Source organism: Octopus bimaculoides, chromosome 29 (genome assembly GCF_046866305.1).
Source record: "Octopus bimaculoides isolate indiv1 chromosome 29, ASM4686630v1, whole genome shotgun sequence".
Lineage (NCBI taxonomy): Eukaryota > Metazoa > Mollusca > Cephalopoda > Octopoda > Octopodidae > Octopus > Octopus bimaculoides.
In genome coordinates, this window is record NC_142956.1 from 7,931,438 (window position 1) to 7,956,404 (window position 24,967).

A 24,967-nucleotide genomic window follows, 5' to 3' on the forward strand; every position below is an offset into this window, starting at 1 on the left:
TAGTTTGATGCCCTCTTGGCTAGTTAATGGTTTAACATTCCTGCTTCCAAAAAATGAGGAAACAAACGAACCAAAAAATTATCGACCCATAACCTGCTTAACAACAATGTATAAGACGCTAACATCTGTCCTAACCGAGTACACCTATAGTTTTTTAATAGAAAGTAGCATATTCCCTAATGAGCAAAAGGGATGTAAACGTGGATCTTATGGTTGTAAAGATCAGCTACTCATCAATAAGATGATCTTAGAAGATTGTCACAAGCGACACAAAAACTTGTCAATAGCCTGGATAGACTATAAAAAGGCCTTTGATAGCCTACCACATAGCTGGATTAGGAAATGTCTGGAAATGTATAAAATAGCTCCTACTCTGCGAAACTTTTTATCTGTAAGTATGAGATCATGGAGAACCACACTGATGTTGAACAATGACAATGAATCTCTAAATGCTGGAGATGTAAGAATTTCATGTGGCATTTTCCAGGGTGACTCACTATCACCACTCCTCTTCTGTCTAGCCCTAATACCGCTCTCAAAATTGCTCAATGATGCACAGTATGGTTATAAAATATTTGATAAAAATATAAATCATCTCATTTACATGGATGATTTAAAGCTCTTTGCAAAAAATGACCAACAACTCAAAGGCCTACTAGCGATTGTTAAACAATTCAGTGATGACATCAGGATGCAATTTGGCCTTGATAAATGTGCAAAAGCTATCTTTATCAAAGGAAAAATGACAAATACATCTAATGTGAACCTTGACCAGCAAAATGTCATAAAAGAGTTAGAACCAGCGGAGAGCTACAAATACCTAGGGGTAATTGAAGGGGACAATATCAAGCACTCAGTGATGAGGGAAAGGATCAGAAGAGAATGTTATCGCAGGGTGAGAGCAATACTGAAGACAGAGCTGAACGCGAGAAACAGGATCGAAGCGATCAATGCTCTAGCCATACCAGTCGTGACTTACAGTTTCAACATCGTTAACTGGTCAATTACTGAAATATGTAATGTTGACAGAAAAATAGGAAAACTGTTGACAATGCATAGAATGCACCACCCTAAGGCAGATATAGAACGTCTTTATCTGCCAAGAAAAGAGGGAGGTCGAGGACTACTACAGCTGGCATTATCAATGAAGGTAGCCACAATTGGCCTAGACACCTATATGAAAAACTCTGAGGACTGGATGCTAAAACTTGTCTTAAAATATGAAAGCAAGAAAGCATCTTACTCAGTAACAAAACAGGCAAAGGAATATCTAAGTGAATTCCAATTGCAACAAATTCAAGAATTAGACGAACTAGAAACACCTACAGAAAAAGCTAAGCGCTTGAAAACCCGTGCTAAAATTGCTGCCTTAGCTATTATGACTGAAAAATGGCATGGAAAACCTCTCAATGGCAAATACCCAAAGAGAGCGAATAATGCAGATATTGACAAAGCCCTTACCCACCAATGGTTAATGGCCTCTGGATTGAAATCAGAAACAGAGGGGTTTATCATAGCAGCCCAAGATCAATGCCTACCTACAAAGAACTACCAGGCCAACATATTAAAGAACGGCAGCTCCCCATTATGTCGTATATGCCAACAACAAAATGAGACCATCGATCATGTTGTCTCCATGTGCAGTCTGCTTGTGCCTACAGAGTATCTCAACAGGCATGATAGAGCTGCACAATATATTCACTGGGTAATATGCAAAAACCTGGACTTGCCCCATGATAAAAACTGGTGGGAACACAAACCACCCCCAGTACTTGAAAATGATCACATTGCACTCCTCTGGAACTTCACCATTCAAACTGACAGAAAGATAGACGCAAATAGGCCAGACATCATACTGAAAGACTTCAGACAAAAATCATGCCTTCTCATTGATATGACTGTCCCAATCGATATAAACGTATCTGTCAAGACCTACCAAAAACTGAGCAAATATAAAGATCTTGAAATAGAAATTAGCAAAATGTGGAATCTGAAGACGAAAACAATACCTATTGTCATAGGTGCCCTGGGAATGACAGCGAAACGGGCTGATTACTACCTAGCTCAGATACCAGGAAACCCCAAAATGGCTGAAGTCCAAAAGATAGTGCTCATGGGAACTGCCCATATCCTACGTAAAATACTGTCTATGTGATCTCAAATTTTAAAGCAAACATAATTTTCTTATGGTTTCTTAAACATTCACTTGAACAAAACTGTACAAATCCAAATATATGGTACCCTAGGCATAACACCTACATGAACTTCTAATTTGTTGTCTCTTGAGGTCTCTGGGTGAGACTTGGATCCAACTTGTACAAATGCAAAACAAAAGTCAAATAATAATAATAATAATAATAATAATAATAAATTAATATTTGACATCATTCATTTAGATGTAGCATTTGTAAGTTTCTACAATCACCAGTATTTTTATCGTAACAACATCACTAGGTGCTTTGCTAGACAAGGCTCCGAGAATCCATACCTACACCACTTACCATTGCTTCATATCTTTGCACTTGAAATTGTTACTGCTGAGAATTTTGGTGTTGAGTTGGTTATTGAGACAACTTACCTAGGAGTGTTGCCGACCAAGACTAACGGGGTCCTTCTCCCACGAGAGTGGCTTAAGACAGCCAGAGGCCAATCTGGTATTTCTAGATGTTGGATTGGGCATAAAAGTACTACACTTTACCCAACGGTGATAGAAATGTAGTTAAGGTTAAGTGTAACGTCGTTTTCCCGACGCCGCGACACCTCAAACGGAAGCATTTAAATGACTGCTGAAATCTTGTGGATGCCTAAGCTTATAAATAGTAATCTGCTACCTACATAAATTCTACGTGGAATAAGACCGAACCTGCGACAAACTAACATAATAATAATAATAATAATAATAATAATAATAATAATAATAATAATAATAATAATAATAAAAAGCTGGAAACACTACTACAGACATTACGTGGATTTACCAAAGAAATAGATATAAAATTTGGATTAGAAAAATGTGCCAAAGGAACCCCGAGAAGAGGAAAACTAGTTAAGAGTTGCAACATCACACTAGATAAAGCCAATGAAATGAGAGAATTAGACGAAAGCCAGCCATACAAATATTTAGGAATCAATGAACTAGATAGGATACAACAAAAACAAATGAAAGAGGAAACAAAGAAAGAATACTATAGACGAGTTAGATCAATACTAAACACAGAGCACAATGCTAAACACAAGATAATAGGTATTAACACTTTAGCCGTCCCAGTTATAAGTTACAGCTACAATATCCTTAACTGGACACTAAACGAACTATCTAAAATAGACAGGAAAACAAGACAAATAATAACAGGATCTACGATGCACCACCCAAAATCTGACATACACAGGCTATATATATAACGTACAGAAGGTGGTGGGGGCCTTATATAGCTGGAAAACTATTATAAAATAACCACCATAGGATTGCAAAAATGCATACCTCAGAAGCAAGGAAAACTAATACAAAACACGAGCAAAACAAAAAACTATTTTCAGTATTTAAGGAACCTGACAAATGCAAACAAGAAATCATGCTACCTAATAAATACAAAGAAGAAGAAGAAGAAGAAGAAGAAGAAGAAGAAGAAGAAGAAGAAGAAGCAACAACAAAAGTTATAAAACAAATGAAGTCCAAACTAAAACTAGAACAGCAACGAACCATGATAAAACGATGGCAAGAAAAGCCCCTACATAGTAAATACTGGGCTAAAATAAATGCAAAAGAAATAGACAGAGATAAATCCCAGCAATGGTTGAGAAGCACAGGACTCAAAGCAGAGACTGAAGGATTTTTAATTGCTGCAAAAGACCAAAGCCTCCACACCAGATATTACTAAAAACATAACGAAAAGAAACATAACAAGTAACTGTAGAATAGGTGGCGATGGACAAGAAACAATAAATCATATTATCTCTGGCTGCCCAGTCTTGGCTAAGAAGGAATATATTCACAGACACGATAGAGCTGGGACCTATATACACTGGAAGCTATGCCAACACTATGGAATAACAACAGAAAAAAGATGGTATAAACACACGCCAGAAAAGGTCACAGAAAATGAGAAAGCAACCATACTCTGGGATATGCCAATACACACAAATAGAGAAATCAAGGCCAATAGACCAGATATAGTTGTCAAAGATCAAGAGGGGAAAAAAGGCTTTCTGATTGATGTATCAATACCAGCAGATGACAACGTGTCGCTAAAAGAAATGGAGAAACTTTCAAAATACAAAGACCTGGAAATAGAGTTAACTCGAATGTGGAATCTGAAATCAGAAACAATTCCTATCATAGTAGGTGCCTTAGGTATAATAAAAAATATTCAGACAAATACCTAACAAAAACACCAGGACTTACAAATATATATAACATACAGAAAATTGCACCACTGGGCACTGCACTCATCCTACGCAAAACACTTTCAATACAATAACCATAAGAGCATCACAGCAAACCACAGCACATACCCAAGGCGCACAGAGCTACGCTCGGTAGTGAAGTGAAAGCACGTTATAAAAATAAAACTATTGAATAATAATAATAATAATAATAATGATAATAATAATAGTAATAATAATAATAATAATAATAATAATAATAATAATAATAATAATAATAAGGCATTTGACAGTGTCCCACATAGCTGGATTTTAAAGGCACTAGATATATATAAGATCTTTCCTTTCGTAAAACGTTTTGTACTGCACAGGACGGGACTGTGGAATGCAAAATTATTTTCAACCACCAAAATGACTCGTATGTATTAGGGAGCATCAATATAGATTGTGGAATATTCCAGGGTGATTCACTCTCCCCTATCCTCTTCTGTCTTTCCCTCATTCCCTTGTCCCACGAACTGAACCGAACAAACTACGAGTACAAAGTGTTTGACAAGATGTTTTCACATTTTCTCTGTATGGCTGAGCTGAAGTTATATACAAGAGATGACAAAGATCTGAAAGGGTTACTATTAAGAGCGAAAAAAATCCATTCATGTTATCAATATGGAAGTTGGCCTTGACAAGTGTGAAAAAGCTTCGTTCAAATGTGGTAAACTGACATCTAATACTACGAACCAACTCGATCATGATGCATATATCTAGTGACAAGACCAAGAAGACTACTATAAGTATTTTCGGGATGCAGGATAGAAAGGGATTCAACATAGATCAACGAAAGAGAAGATCAGGAAAGAGTGTTATAGACGTATCAGAATGCTCCTGAATACTGAGCTGAATTCCCAGAATAGAATTGAAGCTATAAACTCCACTTGCGGTACCAATAGTCTTAATCTCATCAGTTGGAATCTGAGAGAACTGCAGCGTATGCACATACAGACCAGGGGAAACCTCTAGCAATAAATAGGTTACACCACCCAAAATCAGACGTCCACAGATGCTATCTCCCACGAATGGAGAGTAGCTGAGGTCCAATCCAGCTTGAAACTTCCTATAAAATACTTTAAGTATACATCCAAATTAACACCGGCTGGATGATGCAACTGCTAAAGCAGTCTCCTCACCTGTAACTATCAAGCTAATGTCACACATAACGAGGTAGACACAAAGTGTAGATTCGGCAATGACAAAATTGTGAGTATTGACCACATTGTTGCTGGTTGCTTAGTCCTTGCCCCTACAGAATATAAAACCAAGAATGATCGAGTTGGTTAGTACTTGCACTGTAACGTATGCCGTCATTATGGCGAAAGAGGTTGTCCGGTGGACGAAGTTGAAAGGAAGGTGAAAGAAACTGAACAGAGATATTCCTCTTTGATAAAACCCGCAACAACGTTTTCAAGTTTCACTTGAGAAGGAAACTACTGAGTGAGGAGAGTGAGGTGTTGTCCTCGAATGAATTTATCAAAAGGTGGGTGAAAGTTCTCAAAATGGCAAGAGTGAATTGTAGTGCTCTAAGTGTAGACCTGTGAGTTGGAGGAATGGACTTGGTAAGGGCACTTCTCTCTGGTATTGTGGATGATCTTTGATGCAGAGTTTCTTCAATTATCCATAGAAGTCATCCTGTATCAGGAGGAACCAATCACTATAATTTTTTCTTCTATATTCTTACTTCTTAGTGCCGTATACAATGTATATTCCCCTTCTTTTAATGTATATCGTGTATACCTTTTCCTTTCCCGTAGGTCATATGGCGTAGCGGTTAAGAGTGCACGCTACTAACCCCAAGATTCCGTGTTCGACTCTAGGCAGTGACTTGACTAATAATAACAACAACAACAATAATAATAATAATAATAATAATAATATAATAATAATAATAATAATAATAATAACTTGGATCCAACTTGTACAAATGCAAAGCAAAAATTAAACATAAAATAATAATAATAATAATAATAATAATAATAATAATAAAGTGTTATCATGTACATCGGTTTGTCTTGGTATATAAGATGGGCTACAGCAAATATTCTGCTCAATACCACAGATTTGCTTGTCAGCTGTTTGACCTTATCCAGTTGAGCATGTCCCTTGGTGGCTGACGATATATGCATCTCTGATCATGAGCAGAAGTAGTGGGCGAGCATCATAGCCATGTGTTGAGAGGAATTCTTTGGGATTTGAATAATTCACCTTTGGAAACATGGCTGTTTTGCTGAACATCCTTAAACAAACCTGTACTGAAACATAGATTAGAATTAAGTTTTTTTCTTTATTATATGTATAATTCTATCTAATATGTTTTTACTTATCTTTCCGCCAAAATTAGAGAACTAAAATAAAATTTCATATGTACATTTCTTCTCATTTTTCCGAATTCTATTTTTATTGTATATACTTTTTATGTGTGTTTATTATTTACATTATATGTTGTAGGGAGTGATTAATAACTAAATAATTCATAATAGACAAAATGCTTACTTGAAAATTATAAGATAGAGAAAGTTGGAGAACATACGGGATAAATACCAGAAGTAATATCTGGAAACGCTGCGGCCGTTGTAAGTTGACCTGACAGTAAGTTGGCCTAACAGTGCGAAGATGTATATTGAACAATAGTGAATGAACAAACATTGAAAGTTGACGTAAGTTCGATGGAAGCCACAGGAAGCATATGGCCACATTGAAAAAAGGAGGAAGGGAAATTGCTGCTAATGCCAGAGACATTAGCAAACGAAAGGATGTTATTTCAAGAACACTCAAATGCTATGAAGAAACAAGCTCATTTATGTCATTAGAAAAGTGAAGGAATCCACAGAAAAGAAGTGTTTGATAAGACCGTGTGATTCGGACGCTGTGGTGAAGAAACCATTTCGATACTGCTGCTGGAATTTCTTGTCAAGAAAACAGTGATTGCGGAATGAATGTTTCTCGAAAGTCTGTGCCTTCCCATTCTCCGGCCAGTATGAAGAACTGAAAAGCAAGGTTAGTTTTTGCCAATGAAGATATACTCTGGACGGGCGACAACTGGTCGCAGGTGATATTCATTTCTGAAAGCAAGTTCAAATAAGTTAGCTCCCATGTTAGACATCATAAAAATGAAAGATTGCTCCCTAAATGCATAAGAAAATCAGTGAGGTTTGAAGTTGGGAGTTTAATGGTATGGCAAATAATTTCTGCAGCGGGTGTCGGGGCTTCGCTCAAGGTCTATGGTAATGTGAATGCATCAATATACAAAAACATCGTTCTGCAGCGTGCTGTGACAGCTATGGCATCATCTCCAACACGTGAACCAATCTTCATGAAGGATAATGCGCCTTGTCAAAGTGCTAAAATAGTTAGGGAGATTGTTAATGCTGAAAATATTAATATGATGCAATGGCCAGCTCAGAACCCTGACTTTAATCCCATTAAAAAAACTTCCGAACAATACTTGCTGATAAAATCAGAGCTCACCGACCTGTGAGGATGAGGATTTTGTGGGAAAAAGTCTGAAAGAATGGAATGAAATTACATCTGAACAATGTGAGAAATAGGTCAAATCCTGTGGTTGCATATGTGCTGAGGTCATTAAAAATAAAGAAATGTATACGTTCATTAATATATTGATGTGGATTGTCAAATGTCCTGGCAAGATTTCCTATTCTAATTGTGTACAATTCACTTCATCATCCTAATCACAATGATGATGACCATCAAATTTTTTTAGGATCATCATGATCATCATCACACCACCACAGTTATCGACGGCAACATTATAACAACTCATCAATAATCCGCAGCAGCAGCAGCAGTATCGCCGTCACAGCAACCAAGAGCATTACCACCAAAAACCACATCATCATCATCATCAACGCCATCATCATTATTACCATTTTCATCATCACTCATCATCATTAGTATCATTATCATCCGCTACCTTCATTGTCTTCTTCATTTAGTTATTTCATTTCTAATTAGATTTCCTTTATTTGTCCATCAAATTGATCGGTAACAACATTTAAAATTTCATGATTAATCTCTTCTATCAATTTATCATTTCTTATCAATACTCTTATCTTACAGGAAACTAGACAATAATGAAATATCGAATATTGAAGAAGGAGTTTTCCAAGATATTTCCCGTTTACAATATTTGTAAGTTCCATCTGGCTTTCTAATACTCTTTCCGTGACGGTATATTTCTAAATATTCTGTCTTCTCATCTATTTTTCTACTTCTCCTTTTTGCCCTTCCCTAACTCACATTGTCACATTGTTTAATTTTCTTCATTTTCTTTTTCCATGTTATTTTTTTAATTCTATGGTCTGAATTACAAGAGAAAATCACGAACTAGTTGTTTTAGTCATCCTACCCTAGCGGCACCTACCTCGTGCATCTACTGATCAATTCTCCAATCCCATCAGGTGGATATCCATATCCAAGTGTTACAACAAGCCATCAACTTAGAGGTTAAAGCCCATTGGTTACTAACGATCGACCAGTACGAATTCTTTAATTAGTACACTAAAATAGTCTCTGCAAATTTGGAATGGGAAATAGGTGGAGAAAAAGAAGATGAATGAGGAGGAGGGAAGAAGGTGCAAGAAAACAAAGAGAAACGAAGGAGAAGAAGAAAAATCAGGGAGAATACGAAGAAGAAAGAACAACAACGACGTTTGCAAGATAACAAGACAAATAGGTAGAAAAAGGAGGAGAGGAAGGGGGAGAGCAGAAGATGAAAGTGCAGAAGAAGAACAAAAGAAAAATATGATGAATATTTCCTTTGCATTGTCCACGTGGTATAGAAAATATTAAGGACAATACAATCGATGGAAGAGTGGTGAACATTGGTCGCGGATGTATACAGTGATAGGGGAAAGAGGGGGTGATAGGGGAGAGAGGGAGTGATAGGGGAGAGAGGGAGTGATAGGGGAGAGAGGGAGTGAGAGGGTGAGTGAGAGAGAGAGAGTGATAGATAGAGTGGTGTGTGAGGGGTGGAATATTTCAGTTAACTTAAAACATTTTCTGTTTTGTTCATTTGCGTCTAAGTATCGCTGTTTCTGATATTCTGTCAATTAGAAGAGTCAACGTTTATTGAGGACTCAAATAGACGCACGAATGCATTTACTTACGTACACCGACACAAACACACAGTCCATACAAACAGGTAAACACACATACAAAGGCACATACCGGTACATAATACTCACGTTCGGGAACTAATAAATGCGTATATGTATATATTGACACGTGCAAGTATATATATATGTGTGTGTGTGTGTGTGTGTGTGTGTGTGTGTGTGTGTGTGTGTGTGTGTGTGTGTGTGTGTGTGTGTGTGTGTGTGTGTGTGAATATCCAAGAAATAATTTTTGCCTCTTTTTATGGAGACATAAGTCTTTATAAGACTGCAAAAATTCCTCAAATGAAATTGAGAGGAAGATAAAAAAAACATTGATTCATCTACAGTTACAAAAAAGGACTTTTATAACTCCTTTGAACGACTAATCCTTGAGATTCCTGTTCATCCTGATGGGGGGTTCATTGCCGAGAAGCACCTTAACTCGTAATCGAACCGCAGCAGTAAACTCCCGAAATGGCCATTAATGGTTTTGACTTGATTTTGTGGAATTCTTTAAAACTCCTGGACTCCAACCTTTTATGGTTTTATGAAATGAACTTTTTTGACATTTTTTTGACATATTTTAATTGAGGAGAGTAAAAAAATGTTTTTAGTCGATTGTATATACCTTCTTTATAGGTCGTTCTATATATTTGTATATTTTTCCATATATATTTATCTTCTGTGTTTTTTATATATTTATTCATTTTGTATGTTAAGGGCCATGGTTATTTTTAGATATCATCAAATATACGGAAGCGTGATGTTATATAAAGTCGTTGACTCGAATTTGATGTTTGATCTCTAATCAATGTTATATATATATATATATATATATACAGAAATAATTTGGGAAAACAAATTTCCAAAGCAATCAGGTGTAACCCTACAGCGTTATATGCGTCTACATATCGAACTTAGGGGTCTTATTTATCGTATATCTATATATTTATCTATAAATATACAAGGTATCTGATAAAAGTCAATATTCAATTTTGAGGTTTAATCGATATGCGGGTATTCTATTTCATATAATACAAATTAACCTAATGAGTATATCTGCCAGTCAATTTATGGTATCATTTTGCACAACACGAAATAAGACTAACAGGAAATAATCAAAATTACCAGCTGGGTATATAATGTACTTCGTTAATTATATCATGCTTTAGTTAATACTCATATTTATTTAATTAAATATGAAGGAACTACACGTGTTTCAGTATTGGAAGATTACAACTGTATACCTATATATATACATATATAAGTACATATATGCAATCATCAGATTTACAATTATTCAAATATCCCTTCAGGTTCTATTTCAAAATATTATATATCTAATTTTACATCCCTTTTAAATAAGCAACACAATTAAGTATTGAAGATTAAACATTACGAATTAGAATTTAAGAATAAAAAACTTAAGAATAAAAATTTAGAATAAAAATAATACTTTGTAATATTAAGAATTAAAATCTATAAAATATACATTATAAATATGAATTAGTATATATATCAATCATGTAAAATCAAATATATGTGCAATACAAAATGTGAGATATAGTTTGTGGAAAGGAAATATTAAAAACATTTTCTGGCCACATTTTTCTGTGTCTTCGCTAAATGGAATTTGGGGAATATTGGGGTTCCGGATTTGTTGTCCGTGGACACTTGAGCGGTCCAAGAATGCAAGGAATTATATATAGGCAAGACAAGGAATGCATTTCAAAGAAGCCTCCCTATGAACGAGGGTAACCAAACCAGGATATTCCCTGTCTTAAACGAGTAAACACATGGCACACAAAGAAAAAATATACCCCAATGACGTACTACCTCAGGTTTACAAGTACAAGTACACCATGCCCAGAACAAAAACAAATAAAGCAAAATAATTAACCACAAAAATGGCTTCTCAAAAGACAAATCCAAAGCAGTCAACAACCACAAGAGGCCACTCAAGAGTAACGTCCCTTGGTTCAATGATTCCGTATTTCATCGGGCGAACGACTCGAGATTGTTTTCCAAAATGGAAGTGAACACCTTTCTTCATTTGATCGTCTTGAAAAATTGTTTTCCTACTTTACCTCGCATGAAACCAATGGTAGCCTTAATTCAAAAAAAGAAAGAAATTATATATCCACTAATGCGGTATTCAGGACTCATTTCATTGTTCGATATTTACGTATATATATATATATATATACATACATATATATATATATATATATACGCACGCAAATACACAGAACATAGACACAACGTACACATACACTCACACATATACATACACTTCTACACTCATAATGCACTTCTACTCTTACACTCACATTCACACCCGGATACACACAGATACGCACACACGCACGCGCGAACACACTTATACAGAGATAGATAGTGAGAAAAAGACAGACAGAGTGACACTGGGAGCGGTATATTAACATATGTACTCTGTTACGACCACATACGCATGCTACCTTAAACACATTCCACTACCACCACAGGCACCCACACACACTCCTCTACTGCTACACACACACACACGCTACCATATATACACATACAAATGCTATCACACACACACACCCAAACACGCGTGAACACTCCCACACATACACACAGATAACACCTCTCTTAATACTGTCTTAGAAAGCACTTTCTCTTTGTCCATGTACTTCCGGTCATTTCAAAACCTAACTAGATACGGATTGTTGGCGATTTTCTTCTTCCGTCTTCCATTTCTTTTGGACCTTATTCTGTTTCCTATTTCTGAAGATCTTTGTTCGAAGCGTAAAACAAACTTTCTTTCCTTCCCTGAGCGTCTTATTAATACATTGTGTGTACCATGTCCTCCAGTTGTGTTTTCTTGTTTATATATATATATATATATATATATATATATATATATATATATATATATATATATATATATATATATTAGAAAAAATAATCAGGTACACAGATGTCTGGATGGTTGAACATTTACAGATTTTTATTCATATGTCACATGTTTTATAAATTAGCGCTTTCACCTAGTCTTGTAGGGTTTTCAAAGTTGAAAACACAGACAAAACTTCAAAAAGAGACAATGGAACGACCTTAACGAACTAAAAGAAGATAAAACCATAACAATTAAACAGGCAGATAAAGGTAACGCAGTAGTCTTAATGAACAAGAGGGACTATAAAAACCTAGTACTATGTTTATTAGATGATGAGACATATTACGATAAGGCCCCACACTATAACCAACATAAAATAATGAATAATCTCAGGACATTAATTAACTCATACCGGGATGGACTCACAGACAAGGAATACAACTACATTACCAATTTGAAGAGTAAATCAAGTTTCTTCTACGGCATCCCCCAAATCCACAAACGCAGAATAATAAGCGATGCATGCAAAGGTGCTACAGACATAATTATCAAGGTCTCCTCACCTGATGACCTGAAACTAAGACCAATAATAGCGGGTCCAGTATGTGAAACCCATCGCCTCAGCAGCTTCTTGGACACTCTACTGAAACCCTTCCTAAAACACATCAAGAGCTTTATAAGGGATGACATGGACATGCTAAACCACCTCCCAAAAAACGGTCAATGAAAAAACACTACTAGTATCCTTCGACGTAGTCAACCTATATTCAAACATCCCCCACACTTTAGGAATAGAAGTAATCACATTCTGGTTAGACAATTACACATATGAACTCCTCTCTCGCATTAAAAAAGAACTTATAATAAGACTTAGATTTATCCTAAAAAATTATTATTTTATATCTAACAACGAATAGTTCCGAGAAAAATCGGAAACTGCAATGGGAACACGGACTGCGCCTACTTTTGCGAACCTGGTAATGGGCTATCTCGAGATTAAACTATACCAGAGAACACTCGAGAAATATGGAAGCTCCTTTTCCACATACATAAAAAACAGGTGGAAAAGATATCTCGATGACTGTTTCATCCAACGAATTCCAAACACTTCTAAATGGAATAACCGAAAACCTCTAATTTACGATAGAATACAACAATCAACAACTACCGTTTTTAGATATCCTCATAAAGAAAGTCGGAAACAAGATAGAAACAGGCATCTATTATAAACCCACTGACTCGAAACAGTACCTACCATTTGATTCTTGCTACCCGAGACACACCAGGACTAATATCCCATTTTGTTTAGCCAAAAGAATATGCACTATAGTATCAGATGCAGACACCCGTTATACACGACTCCAGGAATTGAAATCCACACTCATAAATAGAAACTATCCACAGCCCTTAATCGAAAATACGATCCAAAGAGTACTTCAATTAAAAACTTAGACAGCCAAGACCCAAGAAGGAAGAACAATTTAAAACCCTACCTTACATCTCCACACACAACCCACACAACAATGAGGCCTTCAACAACATACTCCACAGCACAGCTCTACTCAAGAAAGACCCCAAAATGAACCAAATCCTCAAAACACATTCAATCATCAAAAGTAAGAGGAAACCAAAATCAATGAAAAAGATTTTAACCCAGGCCAAATTACGATCAACAATAACCACTAAACCTACAGTAAAAAAATGCGGGAGACCAAACTGTGGGAACATCGATTAGAACAAGGCCAAAATTTCACAGTAAAAACTAATTTCACATGTGCATCGGAGAACTTGATCTACCTAATTACATGCTCTGGATGCAAACCGCAATATATTGGACACACTGAAAACAGCCTACGTCAGAGGATGGCGTTACATAAATCCCAAATTAGGATCCCAGAAAACAGGAAAATACCTCTCAGCCAGCACATCGACGAATGTGCTTACAACAAATTTCCCAAATTCACAACGTTTCCTCTATACAAATTCAAAGACAATGCTAGCCAAAATGAACACATTAGCAAAGAAATATTTTTCATAAGGAAATACAGACCAAGTCTAAATTCTCTAAACTAGTAACACTGAGACTTTCATATATGTTTTAATATTTTTATACGTGGATTTGCAAGTTATTCATAAGAAATAGACAAAGGGGATCGAAGAACCCGATTTCTATCAAAACCATAGGGGGAACAACTTCACCACGACGACTACCACTACTACTACTACTACTACTACTGACTGCTGCTAGTTATTTGACAGCTACAACCACTCCTACAATCCCTCCCTGACCACTATTTAATTTACTAAAACAGATAGTAGTAATCTACTAAAACAACAAATTGGAATTATCATGTTCAAGGAAAGGACCACGTGCGTATGCAAGAAATAACAGTAAACTATGAATTTCATTCTTAATTTTAATTTCAATTTTATTTTATTAATAGCCATTTTCTCTTCTCACATATTTTCTATTCATTTTTGATAAGGTTTTTCAAAAACACCAAAACATGTAAATTAAATAAAACTCCCCAAAAATGTTTTTAAAAAGTGGCATTTTCATTTTTATTCATTTTCAATATCTACTTATTCTTGTAGTACTTTTACAAATCTTTTCATTGGTGCACAAATACGTTGGTGCACACATAAATCCATATACGTATATACACAGACTTACAAGTATATACATATATGTATATTTATACATATATATATATATATATATATATATATATATATATAAACATATATACATATATATAATTATAAATATGTATGTATGAATATATGTATGTATGTATGTATGTATGTATGTATAGCAGAGAGACTCGACTTTTACCGGGAATGAAATTGTTCTTTATATATTGGAAGAAAAAAGCAAAATTAATTATATAGAAATTTGTTACTCAAATTTTACTTTATTCTTCAAGTAGGTAATCAATTCTGAATTATTATTATTATTAGTAGTAGTAGTGGTAATTATAATAATAATAATAACAATAATAATAATAATAATAATAATAATAATAATAAGAATAATAATAATAAGAATAATAATAATAATAATAATAATAATAAGAAGAAGAAGAAGAAGAAGAAGAAGAAGAAGAAGAAGAAGAAGAATAGCACAGGGCTGAGAAGAATAGCACCGGGCTAAAAGAATAGAACCGGGCTGAATAACAACATGGATGTGCTACACCGGGCTCCCTATACAAAAACAAATCTAATCCAATAACATCGATGGAATTAGGCAAAAGAACCGGTGGAAGATTTGAAGGAAGAAGTCTTTTAACGAAGATAATTTTTAAAAAATGAAATTTTACTGCCATACAAAGCAAAGGTTCTCCTATGCACGATGTCTCAATGGAACACACGCAAAACCAACACCGGAAAGTTTACAAACTATACAAAAGAAATGGAACAAAATAGTAAGTACATATATTGAATAATTATGTATACAGTCGAACGTCTACACAATGATATATATGTTTTGATACCCATAGAACTGCACTTGCGTCTTAATATTTACATAACTACGTGAAATTCACAGAACACACTCAGGCATCCGAAAACACGCATCACAAACGAAGCAAAAACAAAACTCTTTCTTTCTCTTCTTTATTTATTTTCATTTTGTGAACAAACACAGAGTGAACCATTCATAAGTTTAAAACGCCACAAAAATAAACAAATCAAAAAAAATACACTATGCCCGGAGATAAATCTATCAACAAAAAAAATACAGACGAATACCGATCTGTTAGCCTTAAGAAACTACGCTATGAGCAATGTTTACATGCTGAGAACTCGGTGACGGTGTTGTCACAAACAATTGACCCTAAACAGATAGATCCGTCCGCTAGCGACAACGTCGAAGCTTGTTATGCCTCACTGTTAACAAAACAAAATACAAACCGGAATGGTCATAGACCGCATTATAAAGGACCACGCACTCGAATGATGAACCAGATTCGAGACGAGAAATCTGCTACTGGTTCAAATATTCCCGACACACAAGAGCTGGAAGTACCCCACAACCGGAATATTCCAACAGATGGCCATCCATGCTCATCACCGAACAACCAAAAGAAAAAGAATGAAAAATGGTCTAGGGAAGATAAACAAGTTCTTACGGCCTTCTACCATGCCATATATTTCCCCACAAATAAATCGAATACTGTACAAACCTACTTAAACTGGAGACAGAAACACCTTGAAGTAAGACCCTACATAGACAGTAACAAACTTGCAAACGTCAGAAGAAACATTATGAAAAACAATTACTAACTGAAGTAGAGATTGACCAAATTAAACAAGCAGTAAGGGATAAAAAGAATGAAACTGCAGCTAAAGAAGATACTACAGAGGAAATAATTATAAACCAGCCCAAGGCTGATGAAAATACAGTAATGATTGAAAGGATTAATGTAACTGATAGGCAAAGTGAAATACTCTCTGAACCAACCATAAACACTAAGGCAGGTGAAAATCAAATAGATGAAGAAAGTCATACAGAAATCGACGCAACAGAACTACATGATCTAAAAAATCAAATCATGATTGAATGGCTGACAATTAAAGAAACCAGTATGAATGAACGCGACACTCCCAAAAATTCGCAATTCTAACCAAAATCTGAAAATAATTGGTAAAATTCGCCTTGCACTTAAGGATATAATTTCAGCTAATGATGTTGATATTACAGATCTCAACCACCTGTACTATGCATCCGCAAAAATCTCAACGATTCTATGTGGTGAAAAGATTAGAAACGACAACACTCCCACAAAAACCTTCTTGGCAAGAGCGCATTCAACACCAAATTAAGCTACTTAGATTTGACATAGAATGTTTGAAAAACCTTAAATTTGACAAGAATATCAAACCTACAAAGACCCAAAAACTAAAGAAGAAATATATGAAAACCATAGTTGACATCGATGCCACCATAGAAAACATCAAGCAAAAGGTATGTGCTAAAGCTGCCCGCATAATAAGGTATGAAAAGCGAGTTAGATTCTTCAGAGATAATAACATGTTCAAAAATAACCCCAAAAATTTCTACAGGAAGATAGGGAAAACACCAGTAACAATAAAGTCTGTCCCATCAAAAGAAGAAGTGCAGGAATTTTGGAATAAATTCTGGGCAGAAGATAAAACACACAATGAAAAGGCCCCTTGGATTGATAGAATATCTACAGACTTAGACCCCTTAGAGGAGCAAAAGTGGGAGGGGGTCAAGGTAGAAGATATAAGATCTGCTCTCAGGATGTCAAGCAAATGGAAGTCTCCAGGAAAGGATAAAATTCCTAACTTCTGGTTGAATGCCTTCCCGGAGAGCCATGAACTGCTAACAAAACTTTACAACGATGTTTTGCAAAATCCTAGTTCGATGCCCTCTTGGCTAGTTAATGGTTTAACATTCCTGCTTCCAAAAAATGAGGAAACAAACGAACCAAAAAATTATCGACCCATAACCTGCTTAACAACAATGTATAAGACGCTAACATCTGTCCTAACCGAGTACACCTATAGTTTTTTAATAGAAAGTAGCATATTCCCTAATGAGCAAAAGGGATGCAAACGTGGATCTTATGGTTGTAAAGATCAGCTACTCATCAATAAGATGATCTTAGAAGATTGTCACAAGCGACACAAAAAACTTGTCAATAGCCTGGATAGACTATAAAAAGGCCTTTGATAGCCTACCACATAGCTGGATTAGGAAATGTCTGGAAATGTATAAAATAGCTCCTACTCTGCGAAACTTTTTATCTGTAAGTATGAGATCATGGAGAACCACACTGATGTTGAACAATGACAATGAATCTCTAAATGCTGGAGATGTAAGAATTTCATGTGGCATTTTCCAGGGTGACTCACTATCACCACTCCTCTTCTGTCTAGCCCTAATACCGCTCTCAAAATTGCTCAATGATGCACAGTATGGTTATAAAATATTTGATAAAAATATAAATCATCTCATTTACATGGACGATTTAAAGCTCTTTGCAAAAAATGACCAACAACTCAAAGGCCTACTGGTAATTGTTAAACAATTCAGTGATGACATCAGGATGCAATTTGGCCTTGATAAATGTGCAAAAGCTACCTTTATCAAAGGAAAAATGACAAAAACATCTAATGTGAACCTTGACCAGCAAAATGTCATAAAAGAGTTAGAACCAGCAGAGAGCTACAAATACCTAGGGGTAATTGAAGGGGACAATATCAAGCAGTGATGAGGGAAAGGATCAGAAGAGAATGTTATCGCAGGGTGAGAGCAATACTGACGACAGAGCTAAATGCAAGAAACAGGATCGAAGCGATCAATGCTCTAGCCATACCAGTCGTGACTTACAGTTTCAACATCGTTAACTGGTCAATTACTGAAATATGTAATGTTGACAGAAAAATAGGAAAACTGTTGACAATACATAGAATGCACCACCCAAAGGCAGATATAGATCGTCTTTATCTGCCAAGAAAAGAGGGAGGCCGTGGACTTTTACAGCTGGCATTAACAATGACGGTAGCCACAATTGGCCTAGACACCTATCTGAAAAACTCTCAGGACTGGATGCTAAAACTTGTCTCAAAACATGAAAGCAAGAAAGCATCTTACTCGGTAACAAAACAGGCAAAGTAATATCTAAGTGAATTCCAATTACAACAAATTCAAGAATTAGACGAACTAGAAACACCCGCAGAAAAAGCTAAGCGCTTGAAAACCCGTGCTAAAATTGCTGCCTTAGATATTATGACTGATAAATGGCATGGAAAGCCTCTCAATGGCAAATACCCAAAAGGAGCGAATAATGCAGATATTGACAAAGCCCTTACCCATCAATGGCTAATGATTTCTGGCTTGAAATCAGAAACAGAGGGGTTTATCATAGCAGCCCAACATCAATGCCTACCTACAAAGAACTACCAGGCCAACATATTAAAGAACGGCAGCTCCCCATTATGTTGTATATGCCAACAACAAAATGAGACCATCGATCATGCTGTCTCCATGTGCAGTCTGCTTGCGCCTACAGAGTATCTCAACAGGCAAGATAGAGCTGCACAATATATTCACTGGGTAATTTGCAAAATCCTGGACTTGCCCCATGATAAAAACTGGTGGGAACACAAACCGCCCGCAGTACTTGAAAATGATCACATTGCACTCCTCTGGAACCACGTTAGAGATGTCTACGCTAACAGATAACACTCAGAGCCTAATACTAACACGAAAGTTTTAATGGCAATTAGCCAAAACTCATATCGGATCAGAGGAAATATTAACAATGAATTGGCACTTTTCAAAGCCAAGGTCAATGTTCTCATTGATCGCTAGTAGTAGTAGTAAACACATCTGTCTTCTGCTGGCCCCAAAGGTGTGAGGCCTGTTTTGTCTCCGTATCGAAGAGGAATGCCCATGGCTGATATCCTCACCATCTGCCTAATGTATTTAAAGACCTGTGGGATTTATTGTATTCACCAAGCTGCTTGGCTTCCACCTACTATCCCCTTGAACCATCACATATTTATGATTATCTCAAGTACAAAACAAAATTTGAAACTAAACAACATTTAATAATGCCTGTCAATAATAAACGGAAATGATGATGATGATGATGATGATGATAATAATAATAATAATAATAATAATAATAATAATAATAATAATAATAATAATAATAATAATTCGTTCGTTTTATTGGCCACAAGGGCTAATATCAATTAAAAACATGTAAGGACAAAGACAGGACGAAGGTTACAAAAGGTTTTGTCCGAAAAGGTAGGAAAGTTCGTCTAAACAGAGGAAGAAAACGGAGAAAGATATAATAAATAAATAGATAAATAAATAGATAAATAAATAAGTAGAACTCCCAAAGGGGGAGGCGCTTCGAAAAAGGAAAGGTTACACGTGGAAAAACCCATAAAACCCCGGGAGCCTGGTCAGAAAAAATAAGCAAGTGGTATAGAGCCCTTTCTCCTTTTACATTACCTTTTTTTTTTTTTTTTTTTTTTTTTTTTACAAGTGGATTCTCAGAATTGGTCCGTTTATACTGGCCATTCTTCCAACAGTCACCCATCTTTCAACGAATTTGCTATGAGACAGCACTTCCCTCTCTACTCTCATCTTCCTTTTCAGGTGGAACTTGAAAAAGTTGATGAGGCCTTGGCCAAAGAGGAAAGTGTTTGTCTTTAGCTCTTTCAAACGGGTCCACCATATCACCTCTTTCGCTACAGCCACTAGGCATAGGAAAATTGCCTTGCCCTCTTGGTTAAAGGAGGTCGGCGGGTCAATTCTCACGATGGATCCAGCTGATAGCCGGATCCGTCCTACACGTGACAGTAGCTGTTCGATATAGACCCACAGGTCAGCAATGCTCAGGCACTGGACGAGTGCGTGCAGAACGGTTTCGTCGTCCTGAGCGCACCTCGGGCAGGCCCGGTTGACGGCACTTCCATGTCGGTAGAGTTTATCTCGAACAGGTAGCGCACCTCGGTAGCACTGCCAGGTGAGGGACCTTTAGAAATTATCCATGGGCCCCGGCCCGAAAGTTCTCCTGAACGGACTGCTTAGCTGATTATCCTCGACGCCTAAAGTTTCCCCGAGAACGTCGTCGCACTTTTCTCCCACTAACCCTCTATAGAACGCTAGAGTGGAGCTACTACCGATCGCACTGCCCGCCTGACTGAGGGCGGTGAGAGCTTGGCGGCACTCGAGGTGCCAAGCGCCCTTTCTCGGTTTACGTTTGATCCAGGATTGCAGCTCTGTTAAAGAAACGAGCTGCGGAAAATCGCGTCTGACGAAAGGCGACCACACTTGTTCACCGTCCACGAAATGCTTGAGATTTCGTAGCCTGAGCGCATGTTTGCGCATCAGCAACCACGGCATGCCAAGGCCTCCGTTCAGCGGCTGTTGACAGCAGATGGAGCGCCTGACCAGTGGTACCTGACCCTTCCACAAAAAGTTGAAGAGCAAGCGTACTATCTTGGTTAACCAGCGGTCGGGACAAGGGACGACGGTCAAACGGTAATAGATGACGGATGCGATGTACGCATTCGCCACCTCCGCTCGACCTTTCAAGGAGAGCTTCCTCTCAGCCCATTTCTGGGTGAGGTTGGCCACCCTGTTCGTCACTTCTTCCCAGTTTTTCTCCAACTGGAGGTCCGGACCGAACCAGACCCCGAGCAGTTTAACGGGTCCGTCTGTCTAGTGCCCTACGACGCTGTTGGACGGCATGGACTTGCCCCTCCAGGTGCCTAGTTGCAAGCCCATTGATTTTTCCGCGTTAATTTTCGCACCTGTCACCGCTTCATATTCGTTTAGTGTCTCGCCAATCAGGTCAATATGCCTGTGGCTCGACACCATCACGGTGACGTCGTCGGCATAGGCAGACACGCTCCTTCCACATCCCAGATCACGCGGGACGCCCCTCAAAGCGTCCAACTTCCGCAGTAATGGCTCGAGAGTCAACACATACAGAAGGGAGGAGAGAGGACACCCTTGGCGAACCGAACGCGAGATGTTGAACGGTTCCGATAGATGGCCGTTCACCCGTATGACCGAGCAGTTGCCGCTGTATAAAGCAGCTATCCACCCGCGGAAGACCGGACCGAAGCCAGCTGCTTTGAGAACAGCTGCCAGGTATCGATGGTCGACCCTATCGAAGGCTTTAGACTGACCTAAATTGATCAAAGCCCCACCCGCGCCAGCTTCGTTATCCACTCTCTCTATGATGTAGCGCATGAGATGGAGGTTGTCGTGGATAGACCTGGTCGGCACAGCGCATGTCTGCGCCCTGCCGATCAGTTTGCCCACGACAGGCGCCAATCTCTTGGCTAGCACCTTGGCCAAGATCTTCAACTCTGTGTTGAGCAGAGTGATGGGCCTAAAGTTCCCTATAATGTCCCCCTTGTTTGGGTCCTTTCTTAGCAAGGCCACCACTCCCCGACAAACAAAAGCAGGAATTCTCCCGTTTTGTTGCCAGTTCCAGTAGACGTTTGCCAAGACGCCCGCAAACAAGTCTGGCATTGACGTATAAAGCTCGTAAGGCAGACCATCAAAATCCGGCTATCTACCTCCCAGGCAGATATGGGTCCTTCGCAGCACTCGGCCTCGCTGGTCGAGAGTTGCGGCAGGCCGTCTAGGTACACACCGAAGTCTGTTCCGTCGTCCCGAACAATTGAGCAAAGTGCTGCTGAAAGGCTGAACGCATCTTCTTCGGTTCCGAAATCTCGCAGTCGTTCTGGTCCACCAAAGACCGAATGGTCGCTCTGTTCCCACGCTTCGCCTCAACCATGCGGGCCCATCGAGCGGCCTTAGTCCCCTCCCCGCTTACCGAAAGTGCTTTAATAATAATAATAATAATTAATTCGTTTTATTGGCCACAAGGGCTAATATCAATTAAAAACATATAAGGACAAAGACAGGACGAAGGTTACAAAAGGTTTTGTCCGAAAAGGTAGGAAAGTTCGTCTAAACAGAGGAAGAAAACGGAGAAAGATATAATGAATAAATAGATAAATAAATAAGTAGAAACCCCGAAGGGGGAGGCGCTTCGAAAAAGGAAAGGTTACACGTGGAAAAACCCATAAAACCACGGGAGCCTGGTCAGAAAAAAAAATAAGAAAGGGGTATAGAGCCCTTTCTCCTTTTACATTACCTTTTTTTTTTTTCCTTTTTTTTTTTTTACAAGTGTATTCTCAGAATTGGTCCGTTTATACTGGCCATTCTTCCAACAGTCACCCATCTTTCAATAATAATAATAATAATATTTTAGTTATTATATAAAGGATTGAAGCAACTCCTCCAGAAGATATAGAGTCAAAATTAAAAGATAACAAATGAACCAGTTGAAAATATCGAGTCAAAATTAAAAGATAATAAATGAACCAGTTGAAGATACAAAAGATGTCGAAATATCGTTCACTGGATGATAAATTAACCAGTTGAAGACACACAAGATGTCGAATTATCGTTCACTGGATAACAAAATGAACCAGTTGAAGACACACAAGATGTCGAAATATCGTTCACAAGATAACAACAGCACTCTTCTTTTAATTTTGGCTCTATATCTTCTGGATGAGTTACCTCAATTCTTTATATAATAATCAAAATGAAGTAGATTGACAAAATTATCTTTTGAACCAATTAAAAACAAACAAGTTGTCGAAATATCTATCACTGGATAACAAACTGAACCAGTTGAAGACACACAAGATGTCGAAATATCGTTCACTGTATAACAAAATGAACCAGTTGAAGACACACAATATGTCGAAATATCGTTCACAAGATAACAACAGCACTCTTCTTTTAATTTTGACTCTATATCTTCTGGATGAGTTACCTCAATCCTTTATATAATAATCAAAATGAAGTAGATTGACAAAATTAATTTTGAACCATTTGAAGACACACAAGTTGTCGAAATATCTATCACTGGATAACAATGAACCTGCTGAAGATTCACGAGATGTCGAAATATCGTTCACTGGATAACAAGGGCACTCTGCTTTTAATTTTGACTAATAATGATGATGATGATGATGATGATGATGATGATGATAAAAGTAATAATAATAATAATAATAATAATAATAATAATAATAATAATAATAATAATAATAATGACAATAATAATGATAATCTGCCAATATATACATACTGTACAAATATAAGAACTGTAAACCACAGAGAAACGTTTAAAAATAAAAGAATATTCCAAAAGGAAAATAACTTCAGAAATTCAAATATTCGACAAGATGAACATCTCTACCTCCTATTATTCCCAAAGTCTGGAAAATCTATAATTTCCTGTGAATATTTAAAATCTCCCTCAAAGACTATCAGTTTAGAAAGAAAACTAATATATACAACTCCTGTGAATACGTATCCTTTCCTTTTCCCCTGAGTATTCGAAAATATAATCATCCCTTTCATTGCGAAAACACTACTGTGTTCTCTAACTGGATAGACAAACCAACATCTCAAGAAAACTGTTAAACTTTAATATATTAAATTTTGTATGGGACTTATCCCTGACTACCCAAATATGTAAACATAACTTTTATTGCAACAACACAATTGAATTCAGAAACTCAAAAACAAAACAAAAAATCCAACGACATGAATATCAGTACATACATATATATATATATATATATATATATATATATATATATATATATATAATATTTCGCGACATACAAGACCCTTCTTCAGGGTTAAAATAATCCAAGAGTTATTCTATCTGCGACAAGAAACATCTTATCAAGGATAGTTCCTTTTCAACCCTGAAGGGACTTGTATGTCGCGAAATATAGGATATATAAGAGAAAAAAGATTACCAGGTAACTTAACTTTAGTTTACTTTGCCTCATCTTAAAATCTATCTGCATTGTTTGATCTTTTACATCTTTCAGAACACACACATACACACACACATACACACACACGCATATATATATATATATATATATATATATATATATATATATATATATATATATATATATATATATATATATAGAG

At 36.9% G+C, this 24,967-nt stretch overlaps 1 protein-coding gene across 2 annotated transcripts in view; it reads left to right on the top strand.

The window, feature by feature from the left end:
• The window catches only part of LOC128251221 (uncharacterized), a 157,610-nt gene that overhangs the window by 99,230 nt on the left and 33,413 nt on the right, over positions 1-24,967 (top strand). For both annotated transcript variants that reach the window (XM_089345195.1, XM_089345196.1), the window contains one exon: positions 8,512-8,583. In XM_089345195.1, the coding sequence (XP_089201321.1) occupies positions 8,512-8,583 (72 nt within the window). The remainder of the gene's footprint in view (positions 1-8,511; positions 8,584-24,967) is intronic.